Genomic DNA, 21,108 nt, shown 5'->3' with positions numbered 1-21,108 from the left:
CAGAAACCAACAATGTCAGGTGGGTTTTTGCTGCTTGATGTGGGTGCTAGGGAATGAGCCAGGATGCTTGTGAAAGCAGTATGTGCTATGAGTCATTTCTTCAGCCTTAAAATTCTGATTTCTAATTTTATTTTTAACTACCTATTAAATATTTAAATAGAAATACTATGTTCTAGGCATTAGGTCATGTGTTTGGGGATAGAGAGAGAAAGAACTGTTAGTATTAAACAGAGAAATTTATGTTTAGAGCCATATGTTCATAGATCATGATTCCCTGTGATTTTTCAATGAGCACCTAATTAGTGTTTCATACTAAAATACATAATCCATTGTTATAACACAACACCATTAAAGCCAGAAAAGTTTTCTATCATTATAAATGGGAGAATAACCATAGAACATGTCATAAGTTATAAAGCACACAATATGGTGAAATCATATTTTATAATTGATTTTCAGCATTATAACAGATGAACTACTAAGGGATGTATAAAACAAAACAGTATCACCACAAGACATGTAATACAGTAAGGAAGAGGAAGGGAAAGTAAAAACCATAGAAGTGCTATCCTACAATCAAAGCCTAATATAATAAACAAAGATTCTTCTACTTTAAGAAAATCACTAAGGTGGCACCATCTAATTTGGGATACCTCTTCAACAAATGTTTCTGGGAAATTAGATATTCACACTCAGATTAAAACTCCACTGCTATTTCTCAGCTCCTACAAAATCAATTCCCAGTGAAGCAAAGAACAGATTAGTGGAATACTCCAGGATACTGGCAATGGTTTTGTGAACATTGCCACAAAGCACAGGAAACACAGTCAATATTGACAAATGGTTTGTAGAAACTGAGCAATCAAGACAGTGAGGAGAAAGCCTACAGAAGGTGAGGAACAGTTTTCCAATTATAAATCTGTTAGAACCCTCCCTAGAGCCCAAATAATCAAATTTGAAAATGAAAAAATTTGGGCTGGAGAAATGTCTCAGCAGTTAAGTCAATGGGTGCTATTCCAAGTTTGATTTTCAGCAACCACATAATAGCTCCCAACTGTCTATAACTCTAATCCCAGGTGATCCAAAAGCCTCTTCTGGCCTCCTTAGATACCAGACACAGAGGTAGTCCACAGACATGCATGCAGATAAAATATTCAAACACATTGGATAAAATAATTTTTAAAAAACTTTTTAAATGAGCAAATGATTGAAATGGATGTTTCTCAAAAACAGAAATATAACTAAAATACCTGAGAACAAATACTCAGCATGATTATTGAATACCCTAAGGGATTCAAAGTAAAGCCATGGTGAGGTACTGTCTCCTGCCAATTAAAATGCTACTTTTAAAAAAGAAAACATGAAAAGATAGACAAATGTTGACCTGGAGATGAGCAGGAATTCTTACACATGATGTGTGAAAATATAAACTAAAAATAGGATCACTACTATAAAGAACAGCATGAAGGTTCCCTCAAAAAATGTAAATGTACCAGATGATCGAACTCATTTTTTCCTTGGTATCTCTCAAAGAAATGAAACCAGCACTATATGTATGTATGTATGTATGTATGTATGTATGTATATGTACTCTTCAAACAGCTAAGACATGGATTTAATCTGCATGCCAATCAACAGATAAAAATCTACAATTACAGGATATGTTCATAGAGTAGTATTTAGCATAAAAAGAATGAAATCCTGTTGATGATATAAAAATGAATAAAATTAGAGAGCATTATGTTACATGACAAACTCAGAAGGACAAGGACAAATATTCTTTCTCACATGCGATGGAGATGGAAAGATGTGGGCTGCAATGAGTAGGATTGACAGGCTGAACTTGTTACGTCCACACAGTACTCATATATAGAACTAGCACCCTGAAAACGCTAGTATGCATGGTATGTCAGTGTTTAAAAGGGCAAAATTAAACTAACTAAAGGATGTGGCCTTTTTCTAGAATATTGTTTATATCTTCAACTAAAAATATTTATGTCCTTTTAAGATCAAAGCAATGATTTAGAGTTCAGCACTCTGTATCATCTTTCCTTCCGCACCCCACTCACCTGGCCACTCTCTCATATGATGCTCCAAACTCTGCTGTTTTCTGAGGTGAACTGAAAATATCTTGGTGATTATTTAATTTGGAAAATAAGGAATCAGAAAATGTTCCATTACTGAACTGAAAAAAGGAAGAAAATGACAAAACATTATGTACATGTTTACAATTTAAATTATATTTACCAATCAACTGATAATTGCTAACTAATGTATAGCTAAAATATATATAGGTTAGAAGATAAATATTTAAGTAAATATTATATAATGTTTTATTTTCTACTCTACAAAGTAATTCAGAGAATATGGGTTTTAAGCTGTAACAACAAGGTTTTGTCTCTAAGTTATAAACTAGGTAGATTGTCTCAGCCCTCCTTCTCGTCCCTCTGTGTCAATTGACAATACCAAGAAACAGTCTCTACCTGGGAACTCTGGTGGCCAACCTGGCTGGGACTCAGGTAGGCAATTTAGACTCTCTGTCTGGTCTCCCATTACAATCTCTCCAGTCTCATTCCTAGCCTTGTAGTAACTGCTTTCAGGTGCCTCTCCTCCTACCCTACCTCCATTTCCTGGGGTTTCTGACAAACCTTGTAGGGACCCAGCTTTCCCCAACTTGTGGACCCTCTCAGTCTCCCTGTTAGCCCATCCCCATTCCATTGTGTCAGCTCCCAATACCAAAGAACACTTTCTACCTGTAACCTCAGTGGCCACACTTGGCAGTGACTCAGAGAGCCAATTCATACATCTGCCCTGTCCTCTTATATGACATTTCCACTCTCCCCCCCAGCCCTGTAACTAACTGCTTGCAGGTGCCCCTCCTCCCACCTCAGCCTCATTCACTGGAGACTCCAACTCCTGGTTCAGACCCAGAATCACCCTAGCTCTTTCATGTTTGTCTCTCTACATTACTTCACCAAAACCTGCTTTCAAGATCCCCTTTTACCACCACACCTTCAACTATCTGCAGACCCTATCTTGGACAGGGTCCCCTCAGTTCTTCCCAAATTCCCACTTAGGATTTTCTCCTAGCCCATCTCATTTCCTCTCTGCCACTCACTGACCTACAGAAGCACTCTCAGAAAGGAGACTATACCTAGTGTAGGTTTTGTAGTAATGGCCTGAATGCTAGACCATCGGATCACCTGTTACCCTATGGTCACAGTAGAGCCCCCGTGACTCGCACCTGTTACCCTATGGTCACAGTAGAGCCCCCGTGACTCGCCTGTCTTTGGGCCACCTGCAATCCATAGCATTGGGCTTGTACTTGTGCTCACATGATCACCTAGGGGTTGGCTGGGGACCATTGTGGGGTGCAGGGCCTGGCTTGTATTTGGTGTGTGGCCGGGCCAGATGGCAGCCTACATACCCAGCTTACTCTTGAGTCCACTTGGACGCATTGGCAGGAGGCCTGGGTCTCACCAGCAGGAGTGCATGCAAGCTGGGAGGGTCAGTCCATTCCAGACCCACATCCTGGAGCACCCCACCTCCATGTGTGAAAGTAGCTTTCTCCCTCAGCCTGCAAGGGTCCAATTTGCCATCAAAAGACAACCTCTACTTTTTTCTTTTGTATTTTGATAAACACTGAAGAAGCTGGAGCTGTTAAATTTATCTTGGGGAAATCTCAGAACTGGTTTATTTGGTGTCCTGGAACCTCTTACTGCTTTCAATACACAATTTCAATACACAATCAACTGTTTTGTATACTTGTTTTTAGTTTTCATTTCGACAAGCACTGTAATTATAGCTATTAGAATAAAGTCTCTTAACTATTTGAAAAAAAAAAGAAATAACACTCAAAAGGAGTAGGTGACAAGAAATAATCAGACTCAGGGCTGAAATCAATAAGAGAAACAGAACAAACAATACCAAGAATCAATGAAATGATAGTTGTTTCATTGAGAAAAATCAGTAAAATTGGTAAACCCCTAGGAAAATTAAAAAATGGAGAAAGAAGATTAAATTAATAAAAAGAGAGACAAAAGGGGGAGATATCACAACAAACACCAAGGAAATTCAGAGAATCATAAGGACATACTTTAAAAGTCTGTACTCCATCAAATTGGAAATGCTAAAAATAAATAAATTGATAAATCCCTTGATATATTTAATCCAAAAAAGTTAAGTCAAGATCAGATGATCATTTCATACAGACATGTAAATTTCAGTGAAAAAGAAACAGTAATTGAAAGTCTTCCAACCAAAAACTACCCAGGGCCAGATGGGTTCAGTACAAAATTATGACAGACTTTCATAGAAGAATTAATGCCAATACTCCTCAAATTATTACATAAGATAGAAACTTAAGGAACAGACCCAAATATCTTATGAACATACATGTGAAGATTCTCAATGAAACACTTCCAAATAGAATTTATGAACCTATCAGCAAGATTGTCTACTGTGATCACTTTGGCTTCAACCCAGAAATTCAGGGATGGTTTGACAAATGCACATTGATAAAAGTAATCTACCACATAAACAGACTGGCAGACAAAACCCACAGAAACATCTCATTAGATGCATAAAAGGCTGTTGACAAAATCTAAAACCCTTTCATGATTAAAGTCTATTGTGTGGGAAGAGTACACATAACAAAAGTCCTTGAGAGACTAGGAATACAAAGGACATACCTCAACATAATAAAGGCAATTTACAGCAAGCTCACAACATCATCAACCTAAATGGAGAGAAACTCAAAGCATTTACACAAAAATCAGGAACAAAACAAGGATGTCCACTCTTCCCACACCTATTCAATGTAATACTTGAAGTCTTAGCTAGAGCAGTAAGACAACTCAAGGAAATCAAGAGGATACAAATAGGAAGAAGTCTAAGTATCTTTAATTGCAGAGTAAGACATGATTTCATACATAAGACCTTTAGACTCCAACAGAGAATTCTTACAACTGATAAACCCTTTAAGTAAAATAGCAGGATACAAAATTAACTCACAAAGATCAGTTGTCTTCCAATATGCAAATGACAGACAAAGAAATGAGGGAAACATTACCTTTTACAATATCCTCAAAAAAATATTTTGGGATAACTCTAACCAAGCCATTGAAAGACTAGTATAATAAAAACATCAAGACTCTGAAGAAAGAAATTGAAGACAAGATCAAAAGATAGAAAGATCTCCCATGCTCTTTAGTAAGTAGGATAATATAGTGAAAATGGCCATCCTATCAAAAATAACCTACAGATTCAAAGCCATCGTTATTAAAATTCCAACACAATTCTTCACAGAACTTGAAAGGACAATTTTCAGCTTCATATGAAAACATTCACAGACACAGACACACAGACACACAAATGCACACACACACACACACACACACACACACACACACACACACACACTATCCTGAATAATAAAAAAATTTCTGGAAGTACCACCACCCCTCATTTCAGCTGTACAACAGCATGGTATTGGCATAAAAATAGACATGTTGATCAATGAAATTGATCTGAAGACTCAAACAGAAGCCCACACACCTATAGGCAACCGTTTTTTTGGTTTCCTTTTGTTTTGCTTTACAAATAAACCAAAAAATACATGCTGGAGAAAAGACAGCATCTTCAACAAATGGTGCTGGCCAATCTGGATGGCTGCATTTAGAAGAGTGAAAATAGATCCATATTTATCACCCTGCACAAAACCAACTCTAAATGGATCATGGTCCTCAACATAAAGACAGATAACACTGAATCTGATAGAAGAGAAAGTGGGGAATAGTCTTGAACTCATTGACATAGGAAAGCAATTTCTGAAGAGGACACTGAAAGCACATGCACTAAGAACAATTAATAAATGGAACCTCAGGAATCCGAGAAGCTTCTGTATGACAAAGGACACCATTTCCTGAGGGGAAATGGCAAGCTACAGAATAGGGAAGGGACTTTACCAATTACTCATCTGATAGAGGGTTAATATCTAAAATGTATAAAGAACTCAAAAAACTGGACATCAAGAAAAATTATATCCCAATTAAAAAGGGGGTACAGAACTAAACAGAGAATTTGCAAAAGATAAGATACAAATCCCTGAGAAACACTTAAAGAAATGTATGCCATCTTTAGTTGTCAAGGAAATGAAAGTTAAAACAACTTACACTAGTAGGAATGGCCAGATTAATTAAACAAATTTACAATTCATACTGCTGGTAAGAGGGTGAGGGAAAGGTAATATTTATCTGTGGCTGGTGGAAAATTCGAACTTGTACAGCCAGTGTGTTGGTTCCTCAGAAAGTTGGAAATAGATCTACCACAAGATCCAGCTATACCACTCTTAGGCATATACACAAAAGACTGGGTATCCTACCACATGGACACTTGCTCATCCATGTTCATTGCTGTGCTACTGATAATAGTTATCAACAGCCTAGATGTCTATCAGCTGATGAATGGATAAAGAAAATGTAGTACATTTACACAGTGGAACACTATTCAGCTACCTAAAACATGAAATCATAAAATTCACAGGTTAATGGATAGAGGTAGAAAAACTCAGACACAAAAAGAAAATTTCGTATGTCTTCATTCATTATGGGGATGTCAGCTTTTAGGACTTTGATGTGCATGCTATAATCCATATAACTACAGAGGTTAGGTATAAAAGTAAGAGACTGTGGGGAGAGGAGGATCTCCCAAGGAAAGGAAAGTAGAATGCATAGTTAAAGAGAGACAGGGAGACCTGAATGGGAGGTTAAAATGGGGAATAAAGAATGGGGCATAGGATGAAATATTATCCTTCATTTATCACCATATTTAGTTAGCAATTTGAAACCCATATTTGTCATTTATGAAAAAGAAAAAACTATGATGAAAATATGAAGTAATAATGCCAATGTACCTGCTCATTTTGGTTTTTCTCAGATGTAAATTTCCGAGGATTTAGTTCTATCCCTGGGGTGGAGTTTTGGTTTGGAATATATCTGTTAGAAGGTAATTCTGCTGGAAAAGATGGTGGAATATAACTGCAGTTTTCTGTTTTGTTGAACATTCTGTATGAGTTCATGTCTTGTGATGACTATGGGGGGGAAAAGGTAAGATCACTAAAGGAACAGAAACTAGAAATCAAAATAATAGAACTAAAATTAGCAAAACAGGGGCGTGACTACAAGTGAGGAAGTCCTAAGGGAAAGGCATGCTCACTATTGGTAATTCTAGGAGTCACGGAGGTCAGTGAGGTGGTTGCCTACATAAGAGCTCCTTCCCTCTCCTTTCCTGAATGTCACCTTCTAATGACATAAAATCTAGTTTCTTTAACCCATAAATCAGATGACAGGATGCCCAAGGTATTTTATTACCACCATCAGTTTCCTCTGCCTTTCTGATCTAATTTAAACCTGACAATTCAGGATAAAAAAAGAATAATTAATACAGCATTGGACAGTAAATAGATTTTCAAGCATTAATCAGCCTGTGCATTTTCTAATTTATTATGATTTTATTTGCAAATGGCTCAGAGGTTAAGAGCATTGGCTGCTCTTCCAGAGGTCCTGAGTTAATTCCCAGTAACCACACCTTGGCTCACAACCATCTGTAATAAGATCTGGTGTCCTCTTCTGTCCAGCAGGTATACATGCAGGCAGAACATCACACACAGAATAAATAATTTTTTCAAAAAAGAAAAGAAATTGTTATACTTTGAAAAATCACCTTGTGGTAAATATGAGTTCTTAACATCAGAATTTGATATAAATAACGTTTTTATCACATTTGAAAAGATGAACTGGTCAGTGAATGTGTGAACCTAATAAAAGTCTCCCTCAGTGAAACGTGTGGAGATGGCTCATCAGTAAACTGCTTGCTATGCAAGCATAAGGACCAAGTTTGACTCCCCTACGTCTACAGGAAAAAGCCATGTGTGTCAGTGCATACTTGCAATTCGAGTGATGGAGAAGGAAGAAACAGGCCAATTTCAGGGTTCACTAGTGAGACTTGCTGGCCAGTCAGCATGACTGAATCAACCAGCTCTAGTTGCAGAGAGACCTTGTCTCAAAAAACAACAACAAAAAAAAAAATGACATTGGAGAGTGTGTGACCTCTGGGCTACACACACACACACACACACACACACACACACACACATTCATCTACCTACCACCAATGAGCACACACTCACATAGATACTTAAAAACAATGTCTCTGTAAATTGTGCCTCATAAATCTTTGTTGACAACAAGAAGAATCAAGCATTAAGCACATGGGGCTGGCCACATTACTATCACGCCAAGGACGCTTCATCAGAGTATTCCTTAGGAGTAAATTTCCTATATTTGAAAATGGCAAAAGCAATCATTCAGAAACTTTAAAGGATAACTAATTATACCTAGTATCTTAAAAGTGAGAGCATGGGTATGGAGCAATTGCTAAAGCAACATAATTTCCTTTAAAACTCACCTGAACTGGGCCAGTTTCTTCCTTGCTACAAAATCTTTGATAGGGTACACTAAAGAAGACAAAAATTTAAAGATAAAGTTAAGCAACCATAAAATTTATCTTACATATATTTAAATTTCACAGTGTCTACACAAGCACTCAACATAGTAAACTCTGGTAAATTACTTCAGGTTCATAATACAACTAAGTTTTAGGGGAAAAACATTGTATTAAACTCAGATAGGCATTTTCTAATATGGGAAGTCAAAGCACGTGCACAAAACTCTACCACCACCAACATATGTCCTAATAGTTTTATAATATCTTTAGACAAACAAGAACGGGAGCTGGAAGGTAAGGTCCTTCTCAACTTCCCAGCAAATCAGCAAGTTGATGGTGTTAACTTGTGTCAGTTCGTCACTGTCTTAGCCAATACTTACTTCTTTTCCATGTCATCGATGCACAGTTTAGAAGGTACACAATGAGGTGACATTGGAAGTTCTAAATCATGCTTTCTTAGTGGAATTTTCAAATCTCTATTCATATTCACATGAGTTGGTCTTTTCGTGGTTTCTATAATAAGAAATGTTAACTTTAAAATAGCTTGAAAATCATTTTTGCTAGATCATTCTTCTATTGATTGTACATAAGAAAATGATCTTCTAAAACAGGCTTTTTACATGTTACTACAGAAACTAGCAGCTAACGACTACTAATTGAATTTAATTTTTTTCTCCTGCTTCTAAGTTATTAAGAAAGGGGCTCTGCTAATTCAACCCAACTTCTTTCTCAGTTACGAGACTGTATCACAAACTGCGGTATATATTCTCATAGCACTGTATGTTCTCTCTATGTTAGCACTTTTCACATTTTATTACACTTGATTAACCCTATCTCCTTCAATAGACTTTAAACTTTCTTAATCTGTGAATCATGACCCCTTTGGGGGTCAAACAGCTCTTTTACAGGTATCTCCTAAGACATATGGAAAACAGATATTTACATTATAATTCATAACAGCAGAAAAATTACAGTTATAATGTAGCAATGAAATAATTTTATGATTGGAGTCACAACATGAGGAATTGTATTAAATTGCAGCATTAGGGGCTGCAACTATAGAAAAGTTGAGAACCACTGCTTTAGAGGAAGGAAACTTTTATCTTTTTATGCAATTGATATCACAGTTTCATTTGCTTAGTACTCAGCCCACCTACAAAGTTCTAGTAGAAATCTTCCCACTTTCTGTACAACCATTTCTTTTTGGACAGAACCCCTGATTCAGAGGTATCCATTTGGGCAAAGATAAATGAATCACAGACTTCTGTCCCTCTGACTCAGTGCAACTATCCAATTGCTACAGTCCAGCAGTAGCAGAAGGTGGCTTCTAGTGGAACTCAAAATTTTGGAATAAAACAACCCGTACGTAGTCTTATTCCAGAGGGAAATGGACAGAAGAAATAGTGGTTTCTTAAGATGAAATGTTCATGATGAAGACAATCTGAAGAACAGGGTCTGCCACTTAACAGAGAAAGAATCTTAGTGGAACTCAAGACCCTGATCAAGGTATATCTGAGGCATGGTGCACTATTGCCCCATCTTTGGAACTTCTGCCTTTAGCTGCCTCCAAGTCATGACTAATGAAATCCTGCTTCTATCTCCCATGTGCAATAATGTACTCAATAAACATACATTGAATGAATGACACGGGAAGAAAGTGATACAATTCATGATACATTCCAGATGTGGTACACCCACATTTTAAAAAGCTGAAGGCACAGGAAGGGCACTCTCGGCTTTCCTCCTTCTCAAAGTAGGTCACAGAACTTAGAAGCATTTTTGTGACCTTTCTTAAAGCAGGCAGTAGACACTTTCTGTGAGAGATGCCCTTCTTAGATCTGAAGGACAAAGTCTTCGTTTTGTCCCCCTGCAGCTTTGGGATTAAACATAGGAGTCTGCATGTGCAGTCTATCCCCTGATCAGCATCACTCTTGACACACAGGATCTCAGAGAAGAACCTGAACAGATCGGGATGAATTCTCACTTGAATCCCACCTTTAAGTCCCACTCTTTAATTTTGTCATGCATCTCTACAGCTATTCATGGCTTCTCTACACAGCAATAAAAAGGCATAGGTTTAACCATTTCTTTAGATGTTCATTTCCTGATGAAGCCCCTCATATTACACAAATTGTCAAATAAAGGCCCTTATATTGCTAATCTTTCTTATTATTTGGGTCTCAACCAGGCTTAAACTCCCTTTTCCACAAAAAAAAAACATAAAAATAAATATATCAGTAAAGTAAGATGTTTTATTCTAAAAATTCATGGCTAATATATTTACTTCTTTTAAAACATATCTACTTACTCATGGAGAGAAAAAAATGCTAAGAAAAATAAATGTGTAGATACTAAAATACTTATCAACTTCTACATCTCCCAGACCAACTGTCTTTTTTAAAGATTTATTTTCATTTTGTATATACTTTACTTGCAATATGTATGTGTACCTGTGCACAGCTGGAGCCTACAGAGTCCAGAGGAGGATGTAGGATCCTCTGGAACTGGATTGGGACAGTTGTGATATGCCATGTATGTGCCAAGGACCAGAGAAGCCAGTATGCTTTACTTCTGAGCCAACTCTGGCCCCAAACTGTAGTAAGATGTTTTTTTCACTTTTGAAAGGCCCACCACCCAACTCCAAAATAAATCACACATGCAGGCTTATTCTTAGTTATGAATGTCTGGCCTTGGCTTGGCTTGTTTCTAGTCAGCTTTTCTTAATTTCTATTATCCCACCTCCCTTTTGCCTCTGGGCTTTTCCTGTTCTCTTCTGTAAATCTTACTCTTACTCTGTGGATTGCTATGTAACTAGATGGCTAGGTGGCTGGCCCCTGATGTCCTTCATCTCTTCCTGCTCTCCTTTTTCTCATTTCTCCTATTTATCCTTTCTGCTTGCCAGCCCTGCCTATCTTTTTTCCTTCCTCACTAATGCCCATTCAGCTCTTCATTAGACTATCAGGTGTTTTAGACAAGCAAAGAATCACAGCTTTGGGCAGGAGAGATGGCTCAGAGGTTAAGAGCACTGACTGCTGCTCTTCCGGAAGTGACTGCTGCTCTTACAGAAGTCCTGAGTTCAATTCCCAGCCACCCCATGATGGCTCACAACCATCTATAATGAGACCTGGTGCCCTCTTCTGACATGCAGGCAGAACAGTGTGTACATAATAAATAAATCTTAAAAAAAAAAGAATCACAGTTTCACAGAGAAATGCAGCATAAACAAAAGTCACACACCTTAAAACAATATTCTATCACATCAAACTGTCTTGTTTTTTGAACTCTTACTTTTATGCTTGTTTTTAAAATGTAAATAATAGGCCCAAGATTCTTGAGGAGGAAGAGTTTTATGGTTGGAAAATCAAACTGTGAGACAAAATAAACTTCATTTTGAAGTACAAGACTCTTAAAGTTACCATCCCAGAAATGCATAAGAAATTCTACTTGCAAGACAAGAGCAATGTCACTAAGAAAAAAATCTCTCAGTTATTCCTTCTGTAATAATTTCTCAAGTGATATAAGATAGTAACACATTCATTATTTTCTTCTCTCAAGCTAAACTTGTGACTGTCTGCCTAGAAGTAATGATATCATAATTATAATAACTCTGTGACCAATTAATGATATCAAGCAAGTTGATCTTATACAACACATACACAGCTGAAAAGTAAATAGGTAAAGCAACAAAAGATCTTAATTCAAATATTGGTTAAACTTATAATTTAAAAAGGCAACAAAAGTTTTAAAATAAGTTTTCCATATGCTTTGAGTTCTGGAATTTCCAAGCAATTAGACAGACATTATGAATTACCACATCATGGTAAAAACCAAATGCCTTAGAAAGACTTACCAGGTGTCTTCTTGGAAGATATCTGATTTACCATATACAGATTAAGAAGGTCTAAACTGACAGTAGGGTTCTTGACAGGTGAAAAAACTTCTAGTAATTTCATTTTTGATTTTAACTTGTTCTTTTCAAAGTATTCCTAAAGTGATTAAGAATTAAAAATATTAATTTTCCAACCTAATAGTTCAAGGTGGAATCATAAACAATAAATGTGCTGCAGTTACTATGCCACTGACTTCATGTTTTCACACTTGTGACACAACATTTACAAGGGAACTGAAATTCATGTGATAACTTGTAGTTTGCCTAAAGACTTTAAATCTGGCAGGTGAAAATTTTTTCCTGTAATATATTTTTAAAATTTCAAAGGATTTGGCAAAGTGCCTATTGAAAAATCAAGAGAGGGACAGTGAAACAGCACAGAGATAAAAGCCTGCTGACCTGAGTGAGTTCAATGCCCTGAATCTTTAATAGATGATAACCAAGTCTTCTTTTGAAAGTTGTCTTTTGACCTCTACAGGCATGCTGTGATACATGTGTATCCCCACTCACACATGTATGTGCATGCACACACACGGTGCACATATGCACATATCAATAATACTACTAAAATTGTACAACCAACTAAGAGGAAAGCAAAAGCTATGTGAGAACTAATCTGCAATGAATGCCAATTTAACTCACTGCACCACAGCTGCTTAATGTTGTCTATAAACCAGACTTACACATACATATCACCATCTATCCAGTTCATATTTTCTTCCTGAATTTCTGAACTATGATTATTCTTCATGTTTTAGTTACAACGCGAACTTATTAAATTCAAAGACATTTTAATTTTTAAAATATGTATTTTATTTTTAATTGTGAGGAAGTGGGTTTGTGAATGTACCCGTGGAATCCATAAGATTGTTGTTGGATCTTCTGGAGTTGGAGTTACAAGCAGGCTGTTGTGAGCCATCTGATGTGGGTGCCCAGATCAAACTCAGGTCCTCTACATGTGAAGTTCATGCTCTGAAACACTGAACCATATCTCCAGCCTTCTTTATCAAAGTAATGAGTTTCATTATTGCATTTTCATATAGATATATCATCCTAACTTTCTTAATTGTTCCCTTCACGTCTTCTTCTCCGGACTCCACTTCCCATGCCACTCTCCACTCTTATAGGTTTGATACATGAAAGAAACATGCAGTATTTGTCTTTCCTAGTCTGGCTTATTTCACCTAATTATTTCCAGTTCCACCCACTTCCCGGTAAATGCCATGATTTCATTTTTCTTTATAGCTGAATAAATGCCATGTGTATATGTTCATTACCCATATTTCTGATGATTGTGTATGCAGGCTGGTCTCATTCTGAGCTATCATGAATAGTGAGTATATTTACAAACATGGCCATGCAAGTATCTCTGTGATACATTAACTCGGTAGCTCTCAACCTGTGGGTTGCACCCCTTTGGGCACACAGGGTTCACCTAAGACCATTAAAAAACAGATATTTACATTATGATTCCTAACAGTAGCAAAATTGAAGCTATGAAGTAGCAACAAAAATAATTTTAAAGTTGGGGGTCACCGCAACATGAGGGACTGTATTAAAGGGTCACAGCATTAGAAAGATTCAGAACCCCTGCATTAACTTAAGAGTCCTTTCAATATATATTCAAAAATGATACTGCTGGCCATGTGGTAGGTCTAGTTTTAGTGTTTTGAGTAGTCTTGCCACTGAGTTCCATAGCGACTGAACTCCCAATGACTAGCTAAGGGATATTTTCCCCTGTATCCTGGCAAGTCCTACATCCTGCAAGTCCTTCTCAGTGGGATGAGATGAATGGATTTTTGTTGATTTTGAGACAGAGTCTCACTCTGTATCTTAGGCTAGCCTAGAATTCATTATTCATCCCAGCCCAGGCTTTGAATTCATGGCAATTCTGAGCAAACCTTCTGAGTACTGGTATTACAGATATCTGTCTTCTAACCCAGCTGAGATGAAATCCAAAAGTGCTTCTAATTTGTATTTCCTGGATGGCTAAGAATGCTGAGAATTTTTTTCAAGAGTCTATTGACCATATATTTCCTTTGAAAACTGTTTATCCAATTCATTATTCCATTTATTGATTATGTGACTTGTTTTCTGGTGTTTAATTCTTTGCAGTTTTTTTACATGTTACAGATATTTATCTTTCACTAGATAAATAGTGGACAAGATTTTCTCCCATTCTGCAGGCTGTCTCTTCTCTTGGATGTTGTTTCCCATTCTGTGCAGAAGGCATTTATTTCATGTAATCCTATTTGTCAGTCCTTGAGATTATTTACTGTGCTGCTAGAGTCCTTATCAAAATGTCCTCGCCTATGCCTGTATCTTGAAATGTTTTAACTATGTTTTAAGACATTCATTGGTTTTGATTTTTATCTGCTATTATGCCCTTGACACTGTAACAGATTATCTTCAAGACATCTTCCATTAAATGTTTTATAACACAGTGGCATAAGATTATGTACAAATGAGTTGTTCAAACAGAAAAGGTCAAAATGACAAGAAAATGCAAGAGGTCACATATGCAAGCAGTTACTTATGTTTTCAGGATATTAACGCAATACATCTCAGAATATTGTCAATTACAAACAAATTTAATATTAGATAAAGGATCTTCATCAAAAAATATCTCCTTGTAACAGACAGAAACCATTACAATCAATCAAAATGCATAAAACAAGTGCCTAGCGAGGTAACCCAATAGCAAAAAGACAAACATGGTATGTCATGTTTGTCACTCATATGTGGATTTTAGACATAGAGTAAAGGATTACCAACCTACAATCCACACTGCCAGAGAAGCTAATAAACAAGGAGGACCCTAAGAGAGACATACATGGTCCCCTGGAGAAGGGGAAAGGGTCAAGATCTCCTGAGCAAATTGGGAGCACGGGAAGAGGGGGAGGGAGCTAGAGAATGAGAAGGGGAGGAAGGATGCAGAGGACATGAGGGAGCAGAAAGGTAGAGTCAGGAGAAGAATAGAAGAAAACAAGAAAGGAGATACCATAATAGGAGGAGACATTTTAGGTTTACAGAGAAATCAAGCACTAGGGAAAGGTCTGGAGAACTACAAAGATGATACCAACTAACAATCTAAGCAACAGAGGAGAGACTACCTCCCCTGATAATGAGATTGATGACTGTCTTACATGCCATCCTATAGCCTCCATCCAACAGCTGGTGAAAGTAGAAGCAGACACCTACAACTAACCACTGAACTGAATTGGAATCTCAGAGAAGGATGAGTGAAAAGCAAAGGGATCCAGACCAGGCTGGTGAAACCCACAGAAACAGCTGACCTGAACATTGGGGAACTCTTGCTCCCCAGACTGATAGCTGGAATACCAGCATGGGACTGATCCAGACCCTAGGAACATGGGTTTCAGTGAGGAAACCTCGGAAATCTACAGGACCTCCTGTAGTAGTTCAGTACTTATCCCTAGCATAGGTGGGGACTTTGGGAGCCCATTCCACATAGAGGAATACTCCCTGAGTCAGGACACACACGGAGGTGGGCCTAGGCCCTATCCCAAAGGATTCAATAGACTCTAATGACACCCTATGGAAGGCCTCACCATCCAGGGGGAGCAGAAAGGATATGTGATAGATAGTGTTTTAGTTGGGGGCGGGGTAGGAGAGGACGATTGTCATGTAAAACAATCCTGTTTCTAATTCAAATTAAAAAAAAAGTTGAAAAAAATAAAAAGAAAACAAGTGTCCATATGGTGTTCAGCCTCAACTGATATATCTGAAACAAGATTCCTACATCAAACTCCTAGAGATCATAGCAGAAGATGAGACAGAAAGATTAACAGCCAGGGGAAAGTCTACTTTGAGTTGTGTCTCTTAGGGCTTCCTACAGTGGTCTGGATGACCTGGAACTCACTATGTTGCCTTGGCTGGACTTGAACATCAGCAATATTCCTGTGCTTAACTACAATTAGAGCAGTGGGCCACTATGCCTGGCCATGAAGTGAACTGATTAATGATAAGGAGAGATTCAGGAGTTTAATGCTATATTTACTGTTAGAGGGCTAGCATCACTCAAATGACAGCATCCTTACCTTCTGTTTTCTTCTTTCCTGCTTTATCAGAACCCTGGTCCTAAAAAGATAAGCAGGAAGAAACATATGATTATTTAAAAAAAACAGATCATTTCTAATATGATCATCATTTTTGTTGAAAATCTGGAATTAAAACCTCAAATTTACCTATCATATTATTTTCTGAAAATATAAAAATATTTTTAAAGAATGTATAGTAATATTTCACATAAATTTAGGAAGTCCAAAATTCAACAAAAACTATTACAATAATTAATAACTTAGACAAAATAAATCTGATATAAGCAAAAAGAAAGGAATGCATTAGAAATACCATATTACTGAATCATTCTCATGTGAGCACAACAGTCTTCTGGGTCAACAAATCCATTTCCTTTGCTTTTTTTTACATTTCAACATTCTGTGATATCACTCTGGAACAGACAGAAGACATGAATCTCTTCAGGTTCTAAAGAACTATGGAGTGTATTGCTGGAACAACTCCAATTGCATTAATATGCCAATTATCTCAGCACTGGGCATAATGGCACACACCTGAAATTCCAGTTGCTGGGATACTGAGGCAGGAAGTCCATGAGTTTGAGGTCACTTATCCTACAGAGATGTTCAGAAGTACTATGAGCAACATGACAGGAATGTGACTCTAAAAGCATCAAGGTCTGAAACTTTAGCTCACTGGTAGAACATCTGCCCAGCACCCAGACAGCCCTGACTTTGATCCTTGGCACTGCAGAGGGCAGAAGAGGGAAATACTCCCTACTCTAAGTCAGTTTAAGTTGCTGTAATAAAATACAACATCTGGATAGTCAAGATGGATGCACAAAAAATCATACCCCAAGGTATGCCACCTTGGAATGATAAGTACTGTCAGGAGAGTGATCCTCAGAAAAACAGTCTTCCTCTGACCTTCTCCTGATTGCCTTCCTACTACTGCATCTTCCACACAGTGGATCATAGAAAGTAGACCCTACTTCTATACAGTCAGTCACAAAGTCTAGAAATAAACTTAGAGTTTTATCTAAGAGCTGGCTATCAAAGAAATTTTCTGATCTTTCTTGTTTGATATAGACTGTGGAATTCACAGTCTATTTACCTGACAGGATAGGATGCTACATAGAGAGTCTAAGAAGAATCTCAAGTAATAGGCCTCATGGGTTTCTAATTCGATCTGTTAATAACTCAAACTTTTGTGTCCAATCACTCATCTTCATGGGTGTCAATTCTTCTTCAAACCTGGCTAGGAATAAATGCTGTTCCCTGGGATTTTGGTCTTCATTTCTAAGCTTCCTGAGTCACATGAAACTGAATAAAATAAATATGTTACACTTCTCCCTTCACAAACTGGCTTTAGGTACAGGTCTGTGTCAGCTGTGACCTTTATGATGAGCAGGAAAGAGAATACACTTTTCTGCCTAAACTCTAACAACAGAATTTCCATTCTGGCAGTTGCACAGACTACAGTCAAAATGCCCAGATACACACCTAATAGATAGCCATCTTCTGGATCACAGATGAAGACTTTACATATTTGTTCACGTAGTGAAGGGATGGGCTAGCTCTCTGGAGCATCTTTTGTAAGACCAGGAATCATAATTGAGGTTCTGCTCTTACAATTTAATCATACCCCACAGATTCCATGCCTCTTCATACCATCACCTAGGGGATTAGAAAATTCAAGTCCCAACCTCAGATGGTATCCGATAAAGTACACTAACTGGAATGTAAGTATATCGGAGACTAAAGACTAAGCAGGATGCTAGAGGTGAGATAGAAAGTGTAGTCCATGAGAAGGTCCACTATACTACTAAACAGCTTAATGAGTTTGCTTATTCATTCAAGTAAATGTCTGGAAATATGTGTGGGAATGGATTTTAAGAGAGTGGGATAATGGTGGGAGGAACATAAAGCCGGATCAGGCTGAGTTTATTGATATTGGTCTACTGAGTGAAGATTCTATGTTTTTACAAGAAAGTTTTAATATGGAAGTTCACACATTTAAAAAGGTTTTCAAAGGTTTGAATGGTTAGCTAAAGCATTTGTCAAAGATGACCTCCTGAAAAGGAGCTGGATGAGATGCCTGATACCCCTCGGCTCAGTGTTGATGAGAGACTCGGGAAACAGCAATGCTAGAGTAGGTACACTGTATAAGACCTAATTCTCCACAATGAAAGGTCTGGAAGACATGCCCTTCACTAATCCTATAAGACAAAAAATGGTGACAGAGGCACCAGCACATTTGAAGAGCTTTGTTGTCACCCTTTTCTTTATGCGAGACCTTAGGGTTGGAGGTCCTGCTGCTCATTTGCATAGATTAAATGCAATGGATTAAATTGGGCACTGAGGTAGCAGGGGCTGGGGGACAGCAATGATCACCAGAGGTAAAGTGATCATAGTTATTGTAATAGGGATCATAGGCAAAGCAATGTCCATAATGGCCTGACCTGTAATGGTCAGCATAGGCGAAGTGAATTTTATGGTGGCATGACTCATAGGGACCTTTGATACTGGCTAATCAATCATGTTGTTTCCAGATATGAAACATACTCTTTAAATGCCTACTGTGATGCTGGGCGGTGGTAGCACACAACTTTAATCCTAGCACTCGGGAGGCCCAGGCAGGCAGTAAGCTCGAGGCCAGCCTAGTCTACAGAGCAAGTTCCAGGCCAGGCTCCAAAGCAATACAGAGAAACCCTGACTCAAAAAACAAACAAAAGCCTACTGTATTTCTGTTTGATCTATAGAAGCATAAAAGTTCCCAAACAAATTTTTAAAAAGTCTCCATTGGATCATCGAAAAAGGGAATCTTGGCCTGTGAACCAATTTTCAGACTTGAGCTATTTAAAGATCTAGAACCCCTTGAGTGAAGTGATGGCCAGGTTCCACTAAGGAAGGACCTTGATAAAATACTTAAGAATTTACTGTTAGTCTTCTCTATTCCTTTCCCAGAGGGACCTAAGGCCTTTTACAAAGGCAACTGTATACTGGGAGAAAGGAAACAATCAGATTTACTAGGGTTTGTTGTATACTGGTTCAGAACTGATGATGATTCTGGAGACTCTAAGAAGCACTGTGGCCCTCCAACTAAAGTAGGTGCTTATGAAAGTCAGGTAAGTGATAGAGTTTTGGATGAAATTAACCTCACAGTGGGTTCAGGGGTCCCCAAACTCAACCTATAGCTATTTCCTCAGTTCTAGAATGCATAACTTGCATAGATATACTTAAAATTTGGCAGAATTCTCACATTGGTTCCCTGACTTTATTGGGTGAAGGCCATAGTTGAAAATGGCAAATGGAAGCCATTGAAGTTTCTTCTATCAAAGAAAATAGTGAATGAAAGATGATATCACATCCCAGGAGGAATTGCAGAAATTAATGCCACCAATAAGGACTTTAAAAATAGTCATGGGTCCCACTATATCTGCTCTTAATTCTTCTATCTGACCAGTACAGAAGGAGGATGGATCATGGAGAATGACAGTTTATCATCAAAAACTTAATCAAGTAGTGACTCTATTTGTAGCTGCTATACCAAGTGTGGTGTTCGTACTTGAGCCAGTCAACACAGCTCCTGGTATGTGGAATGCAGTTATTGATCCATCAAATGCCTTCTTCTCAGTACTTGTCTATAAGAAGCAAATTTTAAGTACCACCAGAAGCAATTTTTCAGGTGGCAAGGCCAGCAGTATACCTTTACAATTTTACCTTGAAAATGTATTAACCCTCCAGCCCTGTGCCATGAGTTAGTTAGAAAAGATCTTGATCATCTGTCTCTTCCACAAAATTTTACATTGATCCACTGTATTGATAACACCATATTGATTACACTAAATGAACCAGAGGTAACAACCACTCTGAACTCATTGGTAATACATATGTGCATCAGAGGATGGAAAATAAATACAGTCAAAATCCAAAGGCCTTCTATTTCAGTGAAATCCTTAGGAGTCCAGTGGTGAGGACATGCAGAGATATTCCTTCTAAAGTGAAGGTTATGTTATTGCATCTGACCCCTCCCACCACCAAGAAAGAAGCACAGCTATTAGTGGACCTGTTTGGATTCTTTTTTGTTTTTGTTTTTGTTTTTTTGTTTTTTGTTTTTTGTTTTTCGAGACAGGGTTTCTCTGTATTGCTTTGGAGGTTGTCCTGGAACTCACTCTGTAGACCAGGCTGACCTCGAATTCACAGAGATCCACCTGCCTCTGCCTCCCAAGCTTTGGGATTAAAGGCCTTGTTTGGATTCTGAAAACAACACATACCTCACTTGGGTGTGTTATTCTGATCCACATTCCAAATGTCTCAGAAAGCTGCTAGCTTTGAGTGGGGCCTGGAACAGAAGAAGGCTCTTCAACAGGTCCAGGCTGCTGTGCGGACTACTCTACCACTTGGGCCATATGATCCAGCAAACCTAATGGTACTTGAGATATTGGGAGAAGATAGGAATGCTATCTGGAGCCATTGGCAGGCCCCTATAGGTAAATCTTAGAAGAGCCTTTGGGATTTTGGAGCAGGACTCTACCATTATCTACTGACAGCTATCCTCCCTTTGAAAGATGGCTCTTGGCCTGCTTTTCGGTCTGAACATTTGACAATGGGCCACCAAGTTACCATGCAACCTGAGCTGCTTGTCATGAGCTAGGTATTATCTAACCCACC

General features: G+C 38.0%; 1 protein-coding gene across 1 annotated transcript in view; it reads right to left on the bottom strand.

The window, feature by feature from the left end:
- CUNH12orf40 (chromosome unknown C12orf40 homolog) overlaps positions 1-21,108 on the bottom strand; it is a 68,713-nt gene that overhangs the window by 20,736 nt on the left and 26,869 nt on the right. Inside the window, exons 3-8 of the mRNA XM_035440833.1 lie at positions 16,456-16,495; positions 12,356-12,491; positions 8,886-9,018; positions 8,467-8,515; positions 6,914-7,090; positions 2,070-2,185 (exon numbers count right to left, since the gene is read on the bottom strand). Coding sequence (XP_035296724.1) covers positions 2,070-2,185; positions 6,914-7,090; positions 8,467-8,515; positions 8,886-9,018; positions 12,356-12,491; positions 16,456-16,495 — 651 coding nt within the window. The remainder of the gene's footprint in view (positions 1-2,069; positions 2,186-6,913; positions 7,091-8,466; positions 8,516-8,885; positions 9,019-12,355; positions 12,492-16,455; positions 16,496-21,108) is intronic.

Source organism: Cricetulus griseus, chromosome 2 (genome assembly GCF_003668045.3).
Source record: "Cricetulus griseus strain 17A/GY chromosome 2, alternate assembly CriGri-PICRH-1.0, whole genome shotgun sequence".
Taxonomy (NCBI): Eukaryota; Metazoa; Chordata; class Mammalia; order Rodentia; family Cricetidae; genus Cricetulus; species Cricetulus griseus.
The sequence above is the reverse complement of the archived record's forward strand: the minus strand, read 5'-3'. Positions and strand labels throughout refer to the sequence as shown.